The 22,522-nt window shown below is 42.1% G+C and overlaps 1 protein-coding gene across 4 annotated transcripts in view; it reads right to left on the bottom strand.

Moving 5' to 3' along the window:
• FNBP1L (formin binding protein 1 like) overlaps window positions 1-22,522 on the bottom strand; it is a 69,669-nt gene that overhangs the window by 39,107 nt on the left and 8,040 nt on the right. For 3 of the 4 annotated variants that reach the window (XM_081010891.1, XM_081010892.1, XM_081010893.1), the window contains exon 2: window positions 4,699-4,814. In XM_081010891.1, the coding sequence (XP_080867017.1) occupies window positions 4,699-4,814 (116 nt within the window). Of the gene's footprint in view, window positions 1-4,698; window positions 4,815-22,522 lie in introns of those variants that run through there. The other variant, XM_081010894.1, reaches the window with a different exon arrangement.

Genomic DNA, 22,522 nt, shown 5'->3' on the forward strand with positions numbered 1-22,522 from the left:
TTCTGGGTCATGTGACCAGTAGGACTAAACCACTTCTGGTGCAATGGGGCACCGTGAGGAGTGCCACAGTGCACAGAAACACTGTTTACCTTCCCGCCACAACGGTACCTATTTATCTACTTGCACTGGTGTGCTTTTGAGTTGCTAGGTTGGCAGGAGCTGGGACAGAGCAACGGGAACTCACCTCGCCACGTGGATTTGAACTGCCAACCTTCCGATCGGCAAGCCCAAGAGGCTCAGTAGTTTAGACCACAATGCCACCCACTCCCCTATAAAGCCTTACACGGCTCAGGACCTCAATACTTTATAAAGACTGCCTCTCCCCATATGAGCCGACCTGGACCCTGTGTTTGTCACCCAAGGCCCGTCTCTAAGTCCTCAGGAGATTCAGAGGGTGGCAACATTATAATGGGCCTTTTCTGTGGTGGCTCCGCCTGTGGAATGCTTTCCCTAAAGAGGCTCACCTGACACCATCATTACATATCTTTAAGTACCAGGCAAAACATTCCTCTTTACCCAGGATGTTGGCCATTAAATAATCTATGGCCTGTTAAAGCTGGGGGGCGGGGGGCAGAGACTGTTATGGTTATTTTATTATTATTTTTGTATAATGCTTTTTATTATGTTTTTAGTATTATGCTCTGTAAGACGTCTTCTTAATGTTGTACATTGCCCTGGAATCTTTGGATTTGAACACTTAAAACAAAAAAATTTGGATAGAAGCTGTACTATTTTTGCTTGTTCAGATTCAACTTCATATGGAACTCTCACCCGAGATTTCTAGTTTGTGATGGTCACAAATCTAATTTAAATGGTTATGATCAGAGTTCTAGTACTATTGTTATCTACTGCATTCACAAAAGAAAAGGAACGCTAACTAGTGGATTTCACTTTGTACTGTTACATAGTAATGAATCAGATGCACCATTTCATAGCTGAATGGTGACTAAAAATAGGGCCTTTTTCACAGTGGTGTCCTGACTTATCTCCAGAATCCTCCATGGAAAAAAGAATTTGTCACCGCCACTGTATTTAATTAGGTTTCACTGGAAGAAATATAAACACTTGCTTAACTTTCTCAGTGAAATCAATAGGTCTTCAGAACCAGCTTTGGCTGGATTGCGCACTGCATGTAATAATGATGATAATAATAGTAATAATTTTATTATTTATACCCGGCCCATTTCTGATGGAAATCAGCCCTGAGTGCTCACTGGAAGGACAGATCCAGAAGCTGAGGCTCCAATACTTTGGCCACCTCATGAGAAGAGAAGACTCCCTGGAAAAGACCCTGATGTTGGGAAAGATGGAGGGAACAAGGAGACGGGGACGACAGAGGACGAGATGGTTGGACAGTGTTCTCGAAGCCACCAGCATGAGTTTGACCAAACTGCGGGAGGCAGTGGGAGACAGGAGTGCCTGGCGTGCTCTGGTCCATGGGGTCACGAAGAGTCGGTCACGACTAAACAACAACACCCGGCCCATCTGGCTGGGTTTCCCCAGCCCTCTGGGTGACTTACAGAACATATAAAGGCATAGTAAAACGTCAAACATTAAGAACTTCCTGATACAGGGCTGCCTTCAGACGTCTTCTAAAAGTTGTGTAGTTCTTTATCTCCTTGACACCTGAAGGGAGGGTGTTCCACAGGGAGGGCGCCACTTGCCGAGAAGGCCCTCTACCTGGTTCCCTGTAACTTCACCTCTTGCAGTGAGGAAACCACCAGAAGACCCTTGGAAGAGGACTTCACCTCAGTGAACGATGAGGATGGAGACACTCCTTCAGGTACACTTGGCGAAGGCCCTTTGGGCTTTAAAGGTCAGCACCAGCACTTTGAATTGTGCTCGGAAACGTACTGGGAGCCAGTGAAGATCCTTTAGGACCAGTTATATGGTCCCGGAAGCTGCTTCCAGTCACCAGGCTAGCTGCAGCATTCTGTTCATGAAACAAAGGCATTCTACCTCCGATAAAAACTTTTGTAAATAATAATGGGGAGGAATAACTTTCAGCACAGAAACTCTTTTGAATAAGAGTCCATTTGCACAGTTGTTCAAGGAAAGTCTGCCACATCTACATTTGGATAATAATCAACATCTTATGTTTTCAATTTCAATTAAAGAAGAACAGCCTTCAGAAACAAGGGCCCACATCGTGACCATTTGTTTCCAATTTAGAATTCAAACTAGTAGAGCATCCAGACAGCTTGCCAAGTTTCTAAATATAGTCATTTAGGTAACTAAATCTTCATTTGGCTGTGCACAATTACATAGTTTCCCACTGCAGAAGATAATCAAGCCATTTAAGCAACTTTCTTCAGCTTTCAAATCAAGGAATTCCCTCTAGATACATTGCTGTATCGTGTTACAACGGAATTGTCCTTGACTGGAAATCTAGAATATGGAATACACATTACTCATTTCTTCAGAGAAAAGAAGTCAGGCAAATTCGCAAAACTTTTGTCTCCTAGCCACTCGGTTATTATGAAGATGAGCGTTTATATATACAGCTCAACAAAGCTGCACTCAGGACATGAGTATTAATGTGAAAAGAACAACAACAGTTGCTTATAAGAAGAAAGTAAGTTAGCCTTTAGAACACTTAGCTGTAGTCAAGAGAGGAAGTAAACAGAACAAACTGTTTCCCCTTTTAAATCAACATTGGCTACTTTAATCATAAACAACAGCTGATAACTTGATGTATCCTTATGTATCTAGGATTAGAATGGATAATTGCAAAACAAAAACAAAACCCCCACAATGGAGTCAGGTCCTGTTTGCAACTGAATGCAGACAGAGAAGGTAAGAGACTGTTCCCCATTATTTATCTTGGAATTCCCAATTTTTCTTTACAGTACTAGCTTCTAAGACAAGATTGAAGTAAAAATAGAGCACATCGGCATACATCCCAAATTACTACCATTTCAGAAGAAACTACAAGCCCAGGTTACTTGAAAGGTGAAGTCTTTTAAAAAATGCATATATAGTAGACCAGTTAACACCGAAGATTAAGATACGCATACACTTAAAACAGTTGTCGCTTTTTACCTATGGACCCCCGCACAGAAAATAATACATGTAAGCGGATTACTTGTTTACACTGTTCATGGAAAAGAGGCTTAAAATATATCGGTTAAGTTCCATGTGGAAAAGTTCACAGCCAAAAGGCCACTCAATAAACTGGTAGAGAAAAGCAGTGCACACACTTTATTATGCAGCTCTACATTTATTTTTCCTGCAATTCTGATAATACAGAGATACAGACTCTGCATGTGTCAAAACAAGAAAAGAATATTGAAGCTTCGTTTGCTAAGGCATGATAGGTGGTAGTCAACTAATTTTTTCTCATGGAGCAGACCAGCTGAAATGAATCAACATTACTATGTTGTCCATTCATTTCAATGGGTCAAATAATTTGATTCTATGCCAGGGGTCGGCAGCCTAAGGCCCATGGGCCACAAGCAGCCCACAGGGGTCGTTCAATCAGCTCACGAGCAACCCCTGAACCGAGCCACCCGCTGCGCTAAACTGGTGCAGCGCGTTGCGGGGACTTGCTTTCGTAGCGCAGGAAATCACATCTGCACAGACGCTGGAAATCATGTCTACGCAGACAATCACGGGCGCACGTGCAATCCGGCCCACGGAGGGATCTCCACTGGAGTGAACCGGCCCAGGCAAGGTAAACCTTGCTGACCCCTGTTCTATGCTTTGCTGTGCATATTAAAGGACTGGGTCTCCAGAATCTATTACAAGATTCCCTGCCAATCTTCTATGCTTCTACATAAAACAGAAGTCTTCAGCACTACTGTTTTGACTCAGGGGGAGGCTGTCTCCATGCAGTACTGCAGAAGGGTTTCTTCCAGAGTAGGGTCACTGCTCAGTGCCTCTTACAACTCACCCAGGAGAAACATGTCTACAGTTCCCAGTACATGCAAGGGGAACTGGCTAGAAAAACTAGAGCAACAGGATTTCCCCTTGCTTTCCAAAGGTGGCCAGTGGTGCCTACCCACAAATGAAAATGAAGATAGTAGAGGAAAATGCTGAGGTTTCTTTGATGTTTGCACCACATGCTGACGGAAGCACAAAAGACAACACAGCTTGCCTCTTCAGCAATACAAAGCAGCTGCAGTGGATGCAGCAAAGCAATTCTGGATGCGAGTATATTTACGCCTTTACACACAGATAAGCTTTACAGCCTTAAAAGAAAATAAGGGAGCACTTGAATTTTAATTCAGAGGTTTTTCGAGCACCCTTCCCCATAGCAACCATAATGGAAGAAATGTGAGCAACAGCACCAGTCCTCAGTGTAACACAGTTAAGGGGTTCCTCCATTCAATGCATATTGATCAAGACAGTCCATCTCTGCCTTGCTTGCTTTGCAAAGCATGCTATGCTACTTGCAAGCTTGTGTTGAATGACAAACATGTCTCTACTTTTGCTGCAACAGGGGGATAAAAAATCATGTTGCCCGTGAATCTGTAGTAAGGAGTAACCAATTCAGATGGAAAAGAAAAGGTGATTTTAGCTACGTGGATCAAGTATGGCTATTTTTCCAGGACAACAATATTTGCATATTCGATTTCTCCTACAGTACGGGAACTACTTTTAACTAAAAATATAATTAGGAAATAAAAACAAAACACCAAAACAGTTTAAAAGGTATAGAAGTTTGAAGGGAAATGGAACTTGTAAAATAAAGCTTACCTCAATTGCTTTGCATAATTCTGTTCAATCTCTATCCTTTCTTTAACGAATTTTGCATATTTTTCCAGGAAGTCAATGCCCCACTGTGTGTGCTTGTCTAAATTGTCGAACTGATCCTGTAAAACACAAGCCAGGAAAAAAATCTAAATTGAACAAGATGACACGCACCCACATTGCTTTTAGATACTACGTTCTGTCTTCTACTTATTTAGTGAATTGAAAAATATAAATATAATCACACAAAGAAAACAGATACTAGGATACAGTACTTCAATACAGAAGGTACTTTTTTGTTTTTAGAAAGACACAATCATAAGAGCAGTCCTGCTGAATGAAATTGACAGTCTATCTAGTTCAGCATCTTTTGAAAACGAGGTCCAGCTGGGGGTCGGGGGTCAAGATTGAAGGAACTGAACTGTGGAGCTTGCAGTATATATTTTAATCCCAGGCTCTGTTACTCTTTTGCTGCTGACTTAGCTCCCCTGTTCCCTGGAAGAGCCATATTCTTCCCACCCCCTTGCTAGGGACCAAATTCTCATCTCTAGTTCAGCAACCCAATGTCCATCCTACATAGTGAGTCACTGGAGGTTTCTGTACCAAGTGTATCTATTTATTTTATTCTATTTATTGATCAATTTTCTATACTGCCCTTCATCCAAGGATCATAGGGCAGTTTACAAAATTAAAACACAAAAATATGTAACATACTTAGAAACAAAAACAACCCCCCCAACACAGTTTTAAAGGAGCCACCAAAGAAAAGCCCTCTTCTCATGTTGCTACCCTCTGGGCCTCTCATGAAGGAGGCACATGAAGAAGGGCCTCAGATGATGATTGCAGGGTTCAGGTCTGTTTATATGGGGAGAGGTGGTCCTTGAGGTATTGTGGTCCTGAGCCATTTTAGGCTTTATAGGGGAGCAGGTGGCATTTTAACCAGGCCCAGAAACTAATTGGCAGCCAGTGCAGTCAGGCCAGGATGGGCATTATATGCTCAAACCTTCTCACCCCAGTGAGCAACCTGGCTGCTGAATTCTCTCACACAGCACTTACATATCTACTGTATTTTTCGCCCTATAGGACGCACTTTTTCCCCTCCAAAAATGAAGGGGAAATCTGGGTGCGTCCTATGGGGCGAATGCAGGCTTTCGCTGAAGCTTGGAGAGCGAGAGGGGTCGGTGCGCACCGGCCCCTCTCGCTCTCCAGGCTTCAGGAACACATCTGCAGCCTAGGCAGCCCTAGGGAACTCCCGCAGGGCTGCCTAGGCTGCGGATAGCAGCCTGATTCCCGGAGCGCCGGGCATGCTGAAAGCAGAGCACCCGGCGCTTCGGGAACACATCCACAGCCTGTCTATGCTGCGGATAGCAGCCTGCTTCCTGGAGCGCCGGGCGCGCTGAAAGCAGAGCACCCGGCGCTTCGGGAACACATCCACAGCCTGTCTATGCTGCGGATAGCAGCCTGCTTCCCGGAGCGTCGGGCGCCCTGAAAGCAGAGCGCCCGGTGCTTCGGGAACACATCCGCAGCCTAGGCAGCCCTGCGGGAGGTCCCGCAGGGCTGTCTATGCTGCGGATAGCAGCCTGCCGCCCGGCGCGAGGGGCGCCCTGAAGCAGAGTGCCCCGCACGCCGGACAGACACCGGCCAGCCCCACAAGCTCGGGGGACAGCAAGGAGGCGCAGCGCCACCATCCCGCTGTTCCTTGACCTGGTTCGGTTTCCCCAACCTGGTTTGGGGGGGGGAAATAAAGGGGGGGGGAAATTCCTTTATTTCCCCCCCCAAAAAACTAGGTGCGTCCTATGGGACGGAGCGTCCTATGGGACGAAAAATACGGTATATATTACATAGAATTACTACAGATTATAGTACATATTTGAAATATACTCTAGGATTCAGATAGCTGAGCATGAAGGAAGCTTCTATTGTGGTGTTCCCCAAACTTGGGTTTCAAGCTGTTTACGGACTACAATTCCCATCACCCCTGACCACTGGTCTTGCTAGCTAGGGATGATGGGAGTTGTAGTCCAAAAACAGCTGGAGACCCAAGTTTGGGAAACACTGTTGTAGTGCTTTCTGAGCTCAGACGAAGTCCCTACTGGATTCTCTCCTTAGTAATGGCAGTGGAGTTCACTTTGGCAGATAGCTCCTTCTTACCAGTGTTCCCCCACTTTAGAAAAAACACTCAGGCCCTACAGTTGTGGCAGAGTTGTGGCTGTCGCCTCCCTCAAACTCTACTTATGCTTATCTCCTGGCCTCTATGTGCCCCCAACTGTTCCAGTTTTAAACACGCCACAGTTTGGTGAAGCTGAGTGGACTCAACAGAGAGGAGCAAGCCGTACACATGAAGTAAATAAACCAAGGCTCTGCAGCTACTGTTTGGGCCACAGAGAAGAGGAAGATGAGACAAAGCGAAATCTCAACGCTTCAGTGCACAAAGACTACACTTGAACTGTTCATGATTGCCAAGAGGCTTTGTTCTAAAAGCATGCCCATAATTGAAACTTGCGCTTCAGACTGATTTCATTTTTATTAGTTTGCCTTGTTTAAGACAATTGCTTCAACTGCAACTTTAGCTTTAATGTTCAACAAACCTAGTAATTAATTGTTTGATATTCAAAACATGTGCATGGTCTCAGACTGCCATTAAAGCCATTTTACATTACATGCAATATATTTGAGAATATACATAACACCTGAAGATTAGATGATACATAAAAATTAATGGCAATGATAGATGGTAAAGCGATATGAGGCAGCAAATGGAAGCCAAAACTCAGCCTTAAAAAGAATGAAGGCTATCAGGTTTCTATTATTATTCTCTCAGTCATATCCAGCATACTGGGTAAATATTGCCATATATTACATCCCAACCACATGATAATTCATCTACTTCTTCATTGCAACCCAAGTATGTAGACAAACACTGCATCAATGAGAACGAATGTGAAGATGTGCTGCTGACAAACTCAAAACACTGGATCCTTAAAGACCAGCTTGGCCACTGTAGTGCTCTACTCTTCAATAATATTAAGCATTTCTAGCTTGAAGACGTTAATAATCCAGGAACCTTGTTCTTTGCAAACGATGAAGCATTTTGGGGGTGGGGGAAGAACAACAGAGCATCTCCGTAAATCCATGGCCTCAACCACACAGAGATGTGATACATCTGCACCACACAATTTAAGTGAAAACCTAGCTTGAAATATGGCCATATTTTTGCTAGAGCACCATCCATTCTTGGACAACAGCCTTGTCTGTGCTGTGTGATACGGTACTAGCACATCACTATGGATCTTAAATCACGAGTCCAAGTATGTGCTGGGAAGTAGGCAAGGCAATGTTTGGGTGGGGGAAGGTGTAACATCGCATGTACCTCTTTGAAATAACTGTATCATTCATTCATCATAATGCATTTCATTAAGTTAATAGTTACTAGAATCTGGCTATTCTCCATTTTGTTCTGCTTTATCCATTTGCTTTGACTATTTCACCCTTGCACTGAAACTCCAATAAAGTGCTCTGGAACTGAACCAACAGTCAGAGACATTAGAACAAGCTTCCTGCCGTGAACACAAGAACAATGCTTTTGCTGTCCTAGTTTGGACTTCTTAGTTCACTGTTCTGACACACTGCCAGGTCTGTGGAAAACTAGTCAAGTGCCATTTTTAAAAACATTGCTAGATCTCCTCACAAACAGAACTCAAGCAAATTGGGGGGAGGCAATGTAAGCAATTACCGTATTTTTCGCTCTATAAGATGCACCAGACCACAAGACGCACCTAGGTTTTGGAGGAGGAAAACAAGAAAAAAAATATTCTGAATCTCAGAAGCCAGAACAGCAAGAGGGATCGCTACGCAGTGAAAGCAGCAATCCCTCTTGCTGTTCTGGCTTCTGGGATAGCTGTGCAGCCTGCATTCGCTCCATAAGACGCACACACATTTCCCCTTACATTTTAGGAGGGAAAAAGTGAGTCTTATAGAGCAAAAAATACGGTAATTTCCTGCCACTGGATCCCAAAGCACAACTTGATGAAGACAAATTTGATTAATGGAGTAAAATCTCATACCTTAGAACCCAGGAGAACCTCATACCTTAGAACCCAAGAATGTCACTCTTAGAACCCAGGAGAATTCTCATCTCATGACTTTGCCTCTGAATACCAGTTGTTGGGGGACAACAGGAGAGGGCTATTGCCCTCAAGTTCTGTTTTGGGGCTCTCCAGAGACAACTTGCTAGCCACTGTGAGAAAGAGGATGCTGGACCAGATAGCTGTTTGGTCTGATCCAGCACTGCTCCTCTTACATTATTTTTGTTAGAAGTTGAAGTCACCAGCCTCACTTGGCAGCAAAGCAAAGATCAATCTACACTGCACCATGCCCAAGGTAACTATTGTTATATATTATCACAAGATGAAATATGTATAGTGGCTTTGTCATTTGTTAGGGTTCACTTCCTACTCTAAGAACTGGTGTTCAGTTTTATCCCCAAAGAGATTCCATGTTCCCCTGTGATTAGAGATATTAGACCAGGAGCATCTCACCTGTGGTCTTCTAGATGCTGCCTCACTACAGCTCCCATTAACCTTGACTGTTGGCCATGCAGCTGGGGCAGATGGGAGTTGAAGTCCAGCAGCATCTTGAGGACCACAGGTTGGCCACCACCAGATTAGACTGAAGGAGGACTGGGTATACACATATTGGAGTTGAGACATTGGCAATAGAAAACATGTCTCAGAATTCCTATAGCCAAACATGGCATTCATTACCATTGAGCAGAAGAAGGTGGTATCTTATCACAGAAGTTTTCTACTGCGTAGGAAATAAGCATGGCAAAGTAGAAGTAGAATATACCCATTATTAATATTACAACCACAAACTGAAATAGAATATAAAAGCAAAGTCAACAGGGATTGGCATATTTTGCAACTGCAAGTGCAGAGAATTGCTTTAATGCATGTAGGAAGACTAGAGGTTCTCAAACTATCAGAAGGAACCACAGGGCCATCCTATATGAAAATTGAATATTAAGAACTTCCCTGTAGGTTTCAAAAGGAAGTACTATACAGTGGTGCCCCGCAAGACGAATGCCTCGCAAGACGAAAAACTCGCTAGACGAAAGGGTTTTGCGGTTTTTGAGCTGCTTCGCAAGACGAATTTCCCTATGGGTTTGCTTCGCAAGACGAAAACGTCTTGCAAGTTTGTTTCCTTTTTCGTAAAACCGTTAATACCCGGGATGCATTGCTTAAAGAGGTGCAGTTGCGACTTGACTTCGAGGAGCAACTCATAGCACGCGGTGTGGTAGCCTTTTTTGAGGTTTTTGAAGACTTTGGTGATTTTTGAAGCTTTTCCAAAACTTATTTTGCAGCCATTTGATAAGTTAAACTTTTAAAACTTTTTTGGGGGTTTTTGGATTTTGGGTTGGGGTGTTTGGAATTCAAGGACTTGGTGTTGGGGAGGGGTTTGCAAGAATCTGGAAGCTTGTGTGTGTGTTTTTCTGCATTTTTATGATTTTCTGTGACCATTGGGCCACTCTGCTGTTTTTTTTTAAAAAAAAATTCTGGGTTTGAATTTCTGTGTGGTGGGTGGCTGGGGGAACAGTTGGGGAGGGGTTTGCAAGAATCTGGAAGCTTGTGGTTTTTTTCCTGCATTTTTATGATTTTTTGTGACCATTGGGCCACTCTGTTTTTTTTTTTAAAAAATCTGAATTTGAATTTCTGTGTGGTGGGTGGCTGGGGGAACAGTTGAGGAGGGGTTTGCAAGAATCTGGAAGCTTGTGTGGTTTTTTTCTGAATTTTTATGATTTTTATTGTTCCTTCAATTTTTGAATTTATTGTTCCTTCAATTTTTGAAATGCTCTTTACAGTATGTGTGACTTTAAAGAGCACGTAATAAACTCTTGTTGTACCAAATTTGGCTTTGTTTGGACTTTTTTTGACCATAGGAACGCATTAATTGAATTTCAATGCATTCCTATGGGATTTCGTGCTTCGCAAGACGAAAAATTCGCTAGACGAAAAAACTCGCGGAACGAATTAATTTCGTCTTACGAGGCACCACTGTAAGTGCAAGGCTTTTTGTTTTTGTTTTTCTTAACCAGGGCGTAGGAGTTCAGCCTGAACAATGCTGCATTTTCCCTTTATGGTGGTGGTGATCAATCTTTGTCTACAGCTACGCAAGTGGTCTCTGCGGTACAAAGCAGCTTCCACCAACATCATCTGGTGCACCAACTGCACCCTTTTATGGATAAGGATGATCTTGCTGCAACGATTCATGTTCTTGAAAGTCAATGTAAGGTTGCTATGATGTATAATATGTAGCACTGCCTTCAAAAAGGATCTCGACCTTCACTTGATACAAAAAATATATATGCAGCAAGGTAATGAACAGGGACCAAGTATAATCATCGTACAGTGGTTCCTCGGGTTAAGTACTTAATTCGTTCCGGAGGTCTGTTCTTAACCTGAAACTGTTCTTAACCTGAAGCACCACTTTAGCTAATGGGGCCTCCTGCTGCTGCCGTGCTGCCGGAGAACGATTTCTGTTCTCATCCAGAAGCAAAATTCTTAACCTGAAGCACTATTTCCGGGTTAGCGGAGTCTGTAACCTGAAGCGTATGTAACCCAAGGTACCGCTGTATTACAATAATATAAAAATATATGCAGTGGTAACTTTTTTGTACACATCCCTAAGATGGTAGTTAGGCCAAGGTGCACACAATATATGTATTTACCACTTTCCATAGAACCTAATAATGAAGCTGAACCCAAGACATTTAGGAACTCAAGCTTGGATATTTCATTTCTGGAAGAATTTCTCATTGGGTTTATCTAATTCTAACTCTTATCCAACTAGGTCTATCTAACCCACTAGGCCTGATCCTTTTAATCTTTTCCATTGTGTACCTCAGTTGTCACAGGTAAAAGAAAGGACTTATAAAGAATGACAGCGATATGTACACCTGCAGAGTATTTATGATCCTGGATGGCTGATAACCTTTGCAGGTGTGGCTTTTGGCCCCCTTTTTAGGTCACCCCCAATACTAATCCTCAAGGAATTTAAGACTTAAAAGACAATCATGTTCCTTTGGAAACTAAGTTAAATAAGCACAGATGAAGTGGTCTATTCACCTGCAATACATTCTGAGTGCTGGAACAAACAGCAATGGGCAATTGACTAACTGACAACACATAGTGACTGAAGTATCTGTTTTCCAAGAATCTTAAACCAGCACGAGGCATGTTTTGATGAGTACCAAAGAGAGGATGGGGGGGGGGGGGAGACAGAGATAGACAGAGAGAGAAAATTGTGGAAAATATTGCTATGGTTAATTATACTTGTCTGCTATTGCCAGAGTTAGAGCATAGCACCTCCCCAGCTAATACAACACTTATTCCTAACAATAAAACTATAAATTGTATGACTTGTTAATTAATGTTGCATTTATTATTATTAAGTCACTTGGGCTATGATGATGAGCCCTAGCAGATATTTAACTTCAGCTTTCAAACAGAATGAAGCTCAACGCTTCCATACCAGAAGAGAGAGTCATAGTCTACTAAGGCCTATAATGAATCGCAGAGGAGCATTCAAAAGGAAGTACTTTAACTGAGAATTTACATTTCTGCAGCTGTTTAATGGTTTTTGGAAAGGACACGCTTAAGAGTCACTGTTCCACAATTTAGACTATTTGAAAATGTACACATGGAACTAATATGCACAGTCCCTTTATGGCTCACTTGTTGTCATAGGAAGTAACTATGTTGAAAGCGTTCCAAAATACCAACATCTGCCCATCCAAAAAGACTCTCCTGTCAGGAGAGACTAAGAACAGAATACAGCGTTACCACCAAAAATGGTATTCCTATTATCGTAAGTTAGTACACTTGGTCATGTGTCTCACTACATGTCATTGGCAGAAAGATGTCCACCTTAATGACACCAAATATAACCATTAAGTTATATCAGCACTCCACACAGGGCTGCCACTCTTGCCTTATGTAGCTCCATCTTAATTCAAAAATGACTATATGAAATACCCCGTGCTTAAGTTTTCCAGAAAAGAAAAACATTTTAGTTTTGCAAATCAATTTTTGATAATTGTGTTTTTCTTGACGCTCAGATCTGGATTATGCAATGCATAGGTCACTTGGATGCTTCAGAAAACATTTTATGGCTGCTCCTGTTCAAGATAACCAATCCAGAAATAGTGTGACTTCTTAAATACAGTGGTACCTCGGGTTAAGGTACTTAATTCGTTCTGGAGGTCCGTTCTTAACCTGAAACTGTTCTTAACCTGAAGCACCACTTTAGCTAATGGGGCCTCCTGCTACCGCTACGCCGCCGGAGCACGATTTCTGTTCTCATCCTGAAGCAAAGTTCTTAACCTGAGGTACTATTTCTGGGTTAGTGGAGTCTGCAACCTGAAGCGTATGTAACCTGAAGCATATGTAACACGAGGTACCACTGTCTCTAAGGCAGGTTTCTAGATCTATCCTGTTCCTTGACTTCAATAAAACATTCAAAGGCCCCGACGCCTTCTTCCCTAGTGGCCTTTAAATTCACATCTAACTATATATACAATATATGTTGGGAAATGGTTTGTCTGTTTGTGCTCTATGTGTCTGGGTGACTGTCAGGATATCATCACCAAACTCAGCATAGGGATTTCCGAGGCATGGGTGGTGGACTTTGATGTCATATGACGCCAGGCACCATGCTGAATCAATACTGTGGAGTGAAATGTCACTTTGGCATGACTTCACCTGTTTTCTGGCATAGGTTCAGCTGCCAAATTTGGCATGAACTGAGATGGGGAGTGCCAGGTGCCATTCTGAATCAAGATGGTAGACCGAACATTACCTGTGTGTAACTTGACCTGATTTTTGACATTACTACTACTACTATTGTTATTTATTCGATTTATATACTGCCCTTCATCACGAAATCTCAGGGTGGTTCACAGAATAAAAATACAAGATAAAAACACATTACCTGACAGGCCAAAATCTACAAATTATATTATCCTTTTAAAAATCACAACTTTGAGGCTTCTAAGAATACCCTGGCAACACTGGGCAGTCAGTCCCTGCTAGTATTCAATATTTGTCAAAACTTTTCTAATTGTACAATCGTTCTGTACCGTACCAGCTCTCATGAGTCAAATCCTACTTTTCGAGATCTAAGGCACAACAAATGAAACCTCGTTGCCAGATTCTCTCTCTTTCCTTGTACACTAAGTGCTTGAAATATCCAGAAGTCACTAGTGTAAACAACTGTATTATGTAGGCTTCTCAAAGTTCAGATAGTTATATGTTTAAGAGGACTCCCTCCAGGTCTGCCTGTTTAAACTTGCACTCTCTAAAAAGCCCAATGGTAAGTCATTGTCAAGCACTTATGTAAAACCTTCTATTATGGAAAGCCAGCTGAACTCACATTTTGTTTTCTTCTGAAATCTGCTGACTGACCCCCAGTGACACCACCTCTGTTACAGAATATCTGAACCACAGCCTTGCCAGCTGAAAACCAGGTCAGCTACACAGAGTTCTGGTCCTAAAGTTGTCTGGTAGGAAAAAAATATTTTTTTCTGAGAGACTGTGATGATCATTGTGTTGTAATTTTACACATTACGTTGAAGTGAGTAAGATCTGTAAACTCCTTCCAAAATGTCATCTTTGGAAAGAAGTCCTAAATCAGGAATGGCTTCTTATGCTGTTTGCTCATAGTTTCTCAGTTCATTATTCACAATTTTCCTTCACGTTGTTCAGAGGATAGCTATCGCTACGGAAAATTACACAAGTTATATTGTTTAGTGGTAAAACTCCTGGAGTCAGCTTTCCCCCCCTGCCACGCTAAACAATATAACTTACTCTGAGAAATCATATCTCAATAAAAAAGGTGCCACAATACAACAATTACTCGGTCAGAAACTTGTTAAATGATCCATATCAGCACTGCAACTGCTGACAACTAAGGTCTACATCTCGCATAACAGAGTTTGTTTTGAGACAAAGTTAATGGTGGCTTGGATTTATTCTCAAAAGTGATTAGTTCTTAGCGCTTGTTCAGATATTACTTGGCTCTCCAAGATGAGAAGTGTGCATCTTGTTTTATGCTCCCTCCATGGGGGTGGGTGGGAAGAAAGTAACACATTCAAACCAACACAGGATGCCTGCATTTAAACAAAACACAGAAACTCCCAGCTGACCTGTAACTTTCTTTCCAGAATGAGTCAGAGAAGGGATTATAAAGGACCACTGAGGTCCACTCTCAATTTTACCTCCAGGCAGAATATTGGGGGTCAGTATCTGATAGTGCCTTTAACATCTTAGCCACAATGTGATGAAAACTGAAAATCATCATTGCCCTTAATGCGTACTGATAAATTCATAACCTATTTACACATGCTAATCTTCTTAATACCAATGTCAAGAGTGAAGAGAAAACACCCTTTGAATCACCTGTGGGAATTACAGCACTTACAATAGAGTTTAAGAATCTGTTATGTCAAATTTAATGTTGTTTTTTCTCCCTAAGTGTCAAGAACCTTTACTTGCAGGGAATAGGAGCAAATACACCGATTCCTGAGCGGTCTGAAAGTTAAAATAAAAAGTGAGCAACAAAATCATTTTAAAAAAATAAATTGCAAAAATGTTGATGTAAACTCTGCTAAAAGGGGCTGCAAATGGTCAAAATATCACATTCATCAACCCATTGTACTAAGAAAAGCTGGTATGTTTGTAAATCCCAGTCAAGCATTTAATACAATCTCTGGTTAAAGGAATGGTAGAGTTATTTCAGTGTTTCTTTTCTCCTCTCGAAGTAGCCTTGGGTTCTGCTTTACTGAGCTGAGGTGGTGTTCTCTGTGCCACAGTTAGCACTGCGGCACTTACAGAATATCAAAGAGAAAGAAGAAAATTGGCAGAGGCATATTGGATAATCTTTCGTAATATAGCGCCCTGTGCAAGGCCAAAATTTGGCGCCCCCAAATGCATCTTCTTAATTATGGATCTTCTCAATTTTGCACCCCTTTCGGCTCAGCACCCTGAGTGGGAGAACTACTACCCTCCTGGCCCTAAATCAGCTGTTTCTGTATCAGCTGCTAAGCAGTTTGAGTTGGGTAGATTTAACCCCTGCAGCTCAGTTGTTTGGGAAGAAGCTGAACAATGGCAAAGTGGGAACATACACACACAGCCTGACCAAGGAGTGAGTTTCAGTGGGTGTGGAAGGCTTTACCTTGCATGCTTTTCTGTTCCTCCCTCTCGCTCACCCCACTGCTTGGTTGGGGAAGCTAGAAGAGATTCTGATTTGCATTTCCAGCAAGCTAAGGGGAATCTGTCAGAGCAGTTCTGGACATGTTAATTGTTTTGTCCGCACCAATAGCCCTAGTAATGCAAAGGTATTTCCCCAAGGATGACTCTGATTATGCTGAGTCACTTGAAATGCTGCTGCCCTTCTCCCTCCCCTGCCCACACACCCCAACGACATCCCTCCATCTCACCCACAAAATTTTGCACAGCCCTAACCAACATTCCTATATTTAGCAGTTTCCTTTCCAACAGCTGGTGCCTTCCCCCGTTGCTCCGCTTTGCTTGCAAACTTACTAGGGATATTTCTGGCATTTCTACTTTTTGGACAATTACGTTTCCAAAATATCTTGCAGACTTCCTTGTCTGCAGCAGAAGTTGCAGGAAATTAGCAAGGAGAATAGAAGTTGAAGCACCCAAGTTTAGCAACGGGGGCAAGGAAGCCAGGGCAGTAACCACACCACCTCTTACAAACCCCAGCTTTCCAACAGGAACAAGCTCAGCAACATAAATTAAAACCAAAAGCAAATTGTGACCAAAATGATTGGGGAAGTTGACGCAACCAAGGAAAATTAAAATGTTTGGGGGCTTTTTTGCTGAGAGAAAAAAAAGGATGAGTAAGGAAAGGCATAATGGATTTATTTATAACATTATGCATGTTGTGAAGAAAGCTGATAAAAAATACCATTCGATGTAACTGAATGGTAGGATATTCAAGACAGATTAAAAAGAAGCGCTTTCTTTACACACAGCACGTAGTTAAAGTGTAGAATTTGCTTCGAATAAGATGAAGCGACGGCCGCAAGTTTAGATGCCTTTAAAAGGGAATCAATATAAATTCATGGAGAATAAGGCTACTGAAGTGCTACATTCAGGATCAGAGGTAATATTTCACTGAACACAAGTTGCTGGGAGACCACAAAGGGACAGGGCCATTGCCCTAATGTGCTGCTTGAGGACTTTCCATAGCTAATTGATTGTGAACTCTGAGAGCAGGATGAAGAACTAGTCCATGAGTAGGCAAACTAAGGCCAAGGGGCCGGATCTGGCCCAATCGCCTTCTAAATCCGGCCCACGGACGGTCTGGGAATCAGCGTGTTTTTACATGAGTAGAATGTGTCCTTTTATTTAAAATGTATCTCTGGGTTATTTGTGGGGCCTGCCTGGTGTTTTTTACATGAGTAGAACGTGTGCTTTTATTTAAAATGCATCTCTGGATTATTTGTGGGGCATAGGAATTCGTTCATTCCCCCCCCCCCAATATAGTCCGGCCCCCCACAAGGTCTGAGGGACAGTGGACCGGCCCCCTGCTGAAAAAGTTTGTTGACCCCTGATAGTCCAATCCAGCAGCTTTTCTTACATCCTCTTTTTTTAAAAAAAGAACCCTATCTGCACTTTTATTCCGAACATCAAAGTAGCTGACAGCAGCATTTCTTAATTAGAACTGCATCACTGAGGATGAAGCCCCGTTAAGCAAAGAAAAGTAAATAACAACTGAAAGAAAAGTAAATGACAATCTGTACTGTATGATGTAACATTCTTTTCAGCTACTGTCATACTACTCAGAAGCAAAGTTCAGTACTTTATACAGCCTTGTATGATCACCTTGCATTGTTTTCATAACACTGGTTGTTATGAAAAAGGCTTTGTATGCTTTATATGCATCTAAAGACATTCCCAGATAGGGCAGTCAAGCAAGCGTATTGATTTACTAACTTTTTAACAGCAAGGACAGTCTGTTGTAGAAATCAGAACAATGTGTTAAGCATATTTAGTAGACAATGAAAAGACTAACCCACGTTGGCAGCTGTCAAATTCTGAATTGTTTGTTGAACAAGATTTTCCAGGGTTTAGCTGAAACTGAAATAAATTACTAAAGCTAGTCATCTATTTGTCAGCTATATTTCATATAGCTTCCGTTCATGAAACTATCCATTGGTAGGTGTCATGGAGCACAGAATTATACAAGACAGTCTGGAAGATGTGTCCAAAACTTTACCAGCCTACTGGTCTATTATATATCTGGACAGAAAAGGGATTTTTGAGGGGTGGATATTAGCAAGTGGCTCACTTGAAGGAACTGTTATTTGGTCCATCTGGGTTCCATTCCATTCAGATTACAGTGGTACCTCAGGTTAAGTACTTAATTCGTTCTAGAGGTGTGTTCTTAACCTGAGACTGTTCTTAACCTGAGGTACCACTTTAGCTAATGGGGCCTTCTGCTGCCGCTGTGCGATTTCTGTCCTCATCCTGAAGCAAAGTTCTTAACCCGAGGTACTATTTCTGGATTAGCAGAGTCTGTAACCTGAAGAATCTGTAACCCGAGGTACTACTGTATATACAATCCTAGTTTGGAGCAAACATACCTGAAAAATTTAGCGTCACTCACTATTCCATGACACTTTCCAAGAGAGATAAACTCATAGCACCATCTTAGGTATGTCTACTCAGAACTCAGTTCCACTGAGTTAAGCAGGACTCACAGTGTAAGCCAAACCATGTGTACTCAAAAGTAAGACCTACAAAATTCAATGGAGCCTACTCGCGGGTAAATGGATTAGTATTGCAGCCTTAGTAAAGGTACCCCTTGACCATTAGGTCCAGTTGCGGACAACTCTGGGGTTGCAGCGCTCATCTCGCTCTATAGGCTGAGGGAGCCGGCATTTGTCCACAGACAGCTTCCTGGTCATGTGACCAGCATGACTAAGCCGCTTCTGGTGAACTAGAGCAGTGCACAGAAACGCCGTTTACCTTCCCGCCGGAGCAGTACCTATTTATCTACTTGCACTTTGACATTCTTTCGAACTGCTAGGTGGGCAGGAGCTGGGACCAAGCAATGGGAGCTCACCCTGTCACGGGGATTCGAACCGCCGACCTTCTGATCAATTTGACATCATGACTGCAAGTGCCTACATAAATATTAGAGGCATCCCCACGTTATTGTGAAATAATGACCCCCCTCAAAAAAAGAGACTTACAAAGCAATCCAGAAGTGTTAAACTCATTTTTATCCCAGCAGTTAGGGACAGGGTGGGTCACTTTAACAGCTGCAATGGTATTAGTCATGTTAATGGTGTTCTATCCTCCCTGGGCCACAAAGTTAAGTAAGTGCCTTATATTTCTTAGTCTCTGGGACTAAATACAGCAATACATCTTCCACATTCCTTAGTCTGCTGATTTTAACGCATTTAGTAAGCCTTAAGAAAATAAAAAGTCAGTAAGTTTGCTCTCCCAACTCCACTTGAGCATGGTCTCTTAATTTAAAAAAACAAAGCTCTTTAGAATGGATGTGGGTGGGAACCTCATTTTTCCATCCTAAAAAAGCAATGGCTTTATATGCAATGCATATAACAGTGTGGTGTGTTGTAGACTTGAATGTGTGAGAGTTTGAATCCACTTAGTTTCACATCCCACTGGGTGGCCTTATCTGAGCCTTACCCAGATAGATGTTGCAAACCATTTCATGCCTGAAGTTCTAGGCACACAAGCAGAATATTACTACATTATACTGGCCTGCCTGGCAATACTCCCATCATAATCTATACGTGGAGTGAGGAGTACAATAAGCAGGACGTGTGTGTGTACACACTAACCAAGCTACCATGTGGTGCAACCAGGCAATACCATTTCTCCATATTGGCCTAAATGACTCCAGCTGTTGCTGTTTTCACCCCTGTTTTCACCCCAGTGCTGTTGAAGTTGCTTAATATATCAGGAGTAGAACAGAGCAGACATGTAGCCCAACTCCCCCTGTGTCTTATATCAGGCTTTGAAACTTGTAACCCACCAAGCTAGTGAATCACTGCAGTCAACGTATGCCAGCCTCCTAAGGTCACAAAAGCATTATTATTATTATGGCTACTCATGTAATATTGCAAAAGGTTGGAGTAACTTATACCAATCAAGCATGTATTTTATAGCCAGATGTCTTAGCTGGCTTCTTTAATTGTAGTCCTACCCATCTCTTTCCCAACCAGTCTCACACACAAGCACATGGTAGGCTAGCAGGCTTCTGACCCACCGGCCCAAATGATTACTCATCTTAGATCCCCCACTCCACCCCCATTTGGACATCAATAGCTATGTCAAACACGGGCGACATGTGGTGTCGTTAGTAGTCCCAAGGATCTCTTTCTTTCTTCATTCTTAAAAAAAGCAAAGTGGGAAAATACTGCTACCAAAATCAACATCCGCCCAGAGACTATAAACAGCTCCTTAAAATATAAGTTAAGATTATGCTTTGGACTAGAAACAGAAACATGATATTATCTTCCTTACCTGTCCCATATCCAACTGGAGTGCTAAGGTGCAATCATTCACTCCTATCCATAATTTAAGGAGATTCAAAAACCTTTCCTTAAACTACAACAAATTAATAATAATCACATTAATATATAAAACAATATAATTAAAACAGATACCAGGTACAGAACTAAAAACAGGCCAACTGTTGAACAGGGTACCTGACCAGGAGTACGTAGTGACCAGGGCTATGCTTCCTCAAATTTAAATTGGTGCTATATCTTGAAACCTGGTGGACACAAATGATACAGGGTTAATTTCCTATCCAACAGATTTCAGTAATATGTGGGAGAGCACAGACTTCTAATGCTCACGGTTAACTATCAGTTTTTCCATTTTATCTAAATGTGTTAAGACTTTCCTGGTTCACAGTGGGAGTTCTCATCTGCCTCTCTTTGGCAGCCCATCTTAACATTGTTTTGGAAGATGTCTACAGGTTTGACAGAAAAGGAAGTGGTACATTAATCCACGCTGAGCAAATTTGTATCGATCATGTATTTTGAACAGTAGATCCATTTCTTAATGTGGAGCTAAGTCAGCATACATAACGCTTGAACCAGAAGTTCCGTTTAATATTTAATCAACTGCTGTGATATTAACTATGCTGCCACCAATTAAACCCAACAACAACAACTGTAGGATGAGTTGCTTACATTTAACGTATTTGTACAATTGATTAAAACAGGCTTAAGCTTGTCGAACACAGACGGTGTTCTAGTCAAAGATTTATTAATAGCACAACGTAAAACTCTGTAGACTCAAACAGAGCTACATACACACACACAAATACACATGTGCTTCCCATTTTCATACATTTGTCCCCAAGGCACAGAGAGGATTTCCCTGGCTCATAGAACAGACTAAAGGAGCCTACAAGCACAGAGGCTGTGTGTGCTCATTGCAGCCAATGTGTCCATTTTTTAATATGGTCTTTAAATGCACAGCAACAAATAAACCCAAACCCATGAAATGCATGCCCTAAAATTACCGGTGCCAGCAGGACCATCTCAGGATAGTCTTGGCTTTGCCAGGGACACATTTACACCTCCATTGAAAGGACTCCCAAGACCGATACTCTCTTCCTCTTACGTTGCCCTTTCCCACTGAGCAGCAGACAGCTGTATATTGTAGTTGTAGCTGCTGATCTCTTTGCCTTTTCTGCTCAGTAATGTGGGCGCAATCAGCATGCAACACTGTGCTCAACTACTAGTGATAGAACTTCCCAGGATTGTGGAACTAGCTGTCAGTGTAAATTGCGGTTTCTGCAGCTATTGCAATGATGTAGATTCCGCTGCTGGCTGAACAGCCCTGTTACTACATTATGCCAGCATCAGAACAGGGTAGCAGCTGCCAAGCGTACAAAGACCGTAGAGTTAGTCTTATTACTTATGTAATAGTTAATGCTATAAATATGTTCGAGAGTGCTTTATATATCCATAATTTAGTTATCAATGGCCTCCTCTATTAGCAGTTGGCAATTTGCCTCACAATGGTGGAAACATGCAAATCCATTAGAGTTTGAATGGAACATTCACGAAGCATTATTTGTGGCGCCCAAACCTCTGTCACATTCCCTCTCTCTTCAGCAAATACCAGATAAGCGTAAGTGTTAAAGAGCAAATACTATGTACCAGAAAATAAACCAGTTTATTGAAACAGACGATATTTTCAATGGCTGATGTTTTACAATGTGTCTTTTACGAGAGTATCATACAAAGGAAGTGTTTGATTCGTAGAACAATAATACCCAGTGTGGTTTCACAGCACACAAAACAAGAGCAAGTAAGCAGTGTTTTGAGAACAGAGATCCAGGGGTCTGAAGTCTTTCATATGTTGGACTCGAACTCCCATCAGTCCCAATCAGCATAGCCAACAGTCAGAGAGATGGATTTGCAATCCAATAACATCTGGAGGACTGCAGATTCCACACCCATTTCAAAGTTATGGAAAATCTATGCATTTGAGAAAACGTCTTTCATTTACCAAACTTTTTTAAATGAGGTACCATTTTGGTGATTGGAAATGTGAGGAGCCCTGCGCCTAATACTGCTGTTTGACAGCTTTCATTTCATCAAGGATCACCCTGCTGCTGAGCAACACTTATTATAGACGGAACTACCGCTACAAAGATCAGCCAAGATTCTGTACTTTGGGGGACCAATTGCACTGGGCAATAAAAGTCAGTACAGAGTGCGTGCATTTAATTATACCCTTCTGTCCCCCCCCCC

This window comes from Podarcis pityusensis, assembly GCF_964106645.2.
Source record: "Podarcis pityusensis genome assembly, chromosome: 6".
Classification (NCBI taxonomy): domain Eukaryota; kingdom Metazoa; phylum Chordata; class Lepidosauria; order Squamata; family Lacertidae; genus Podarcis; species Podarcis pityusensis.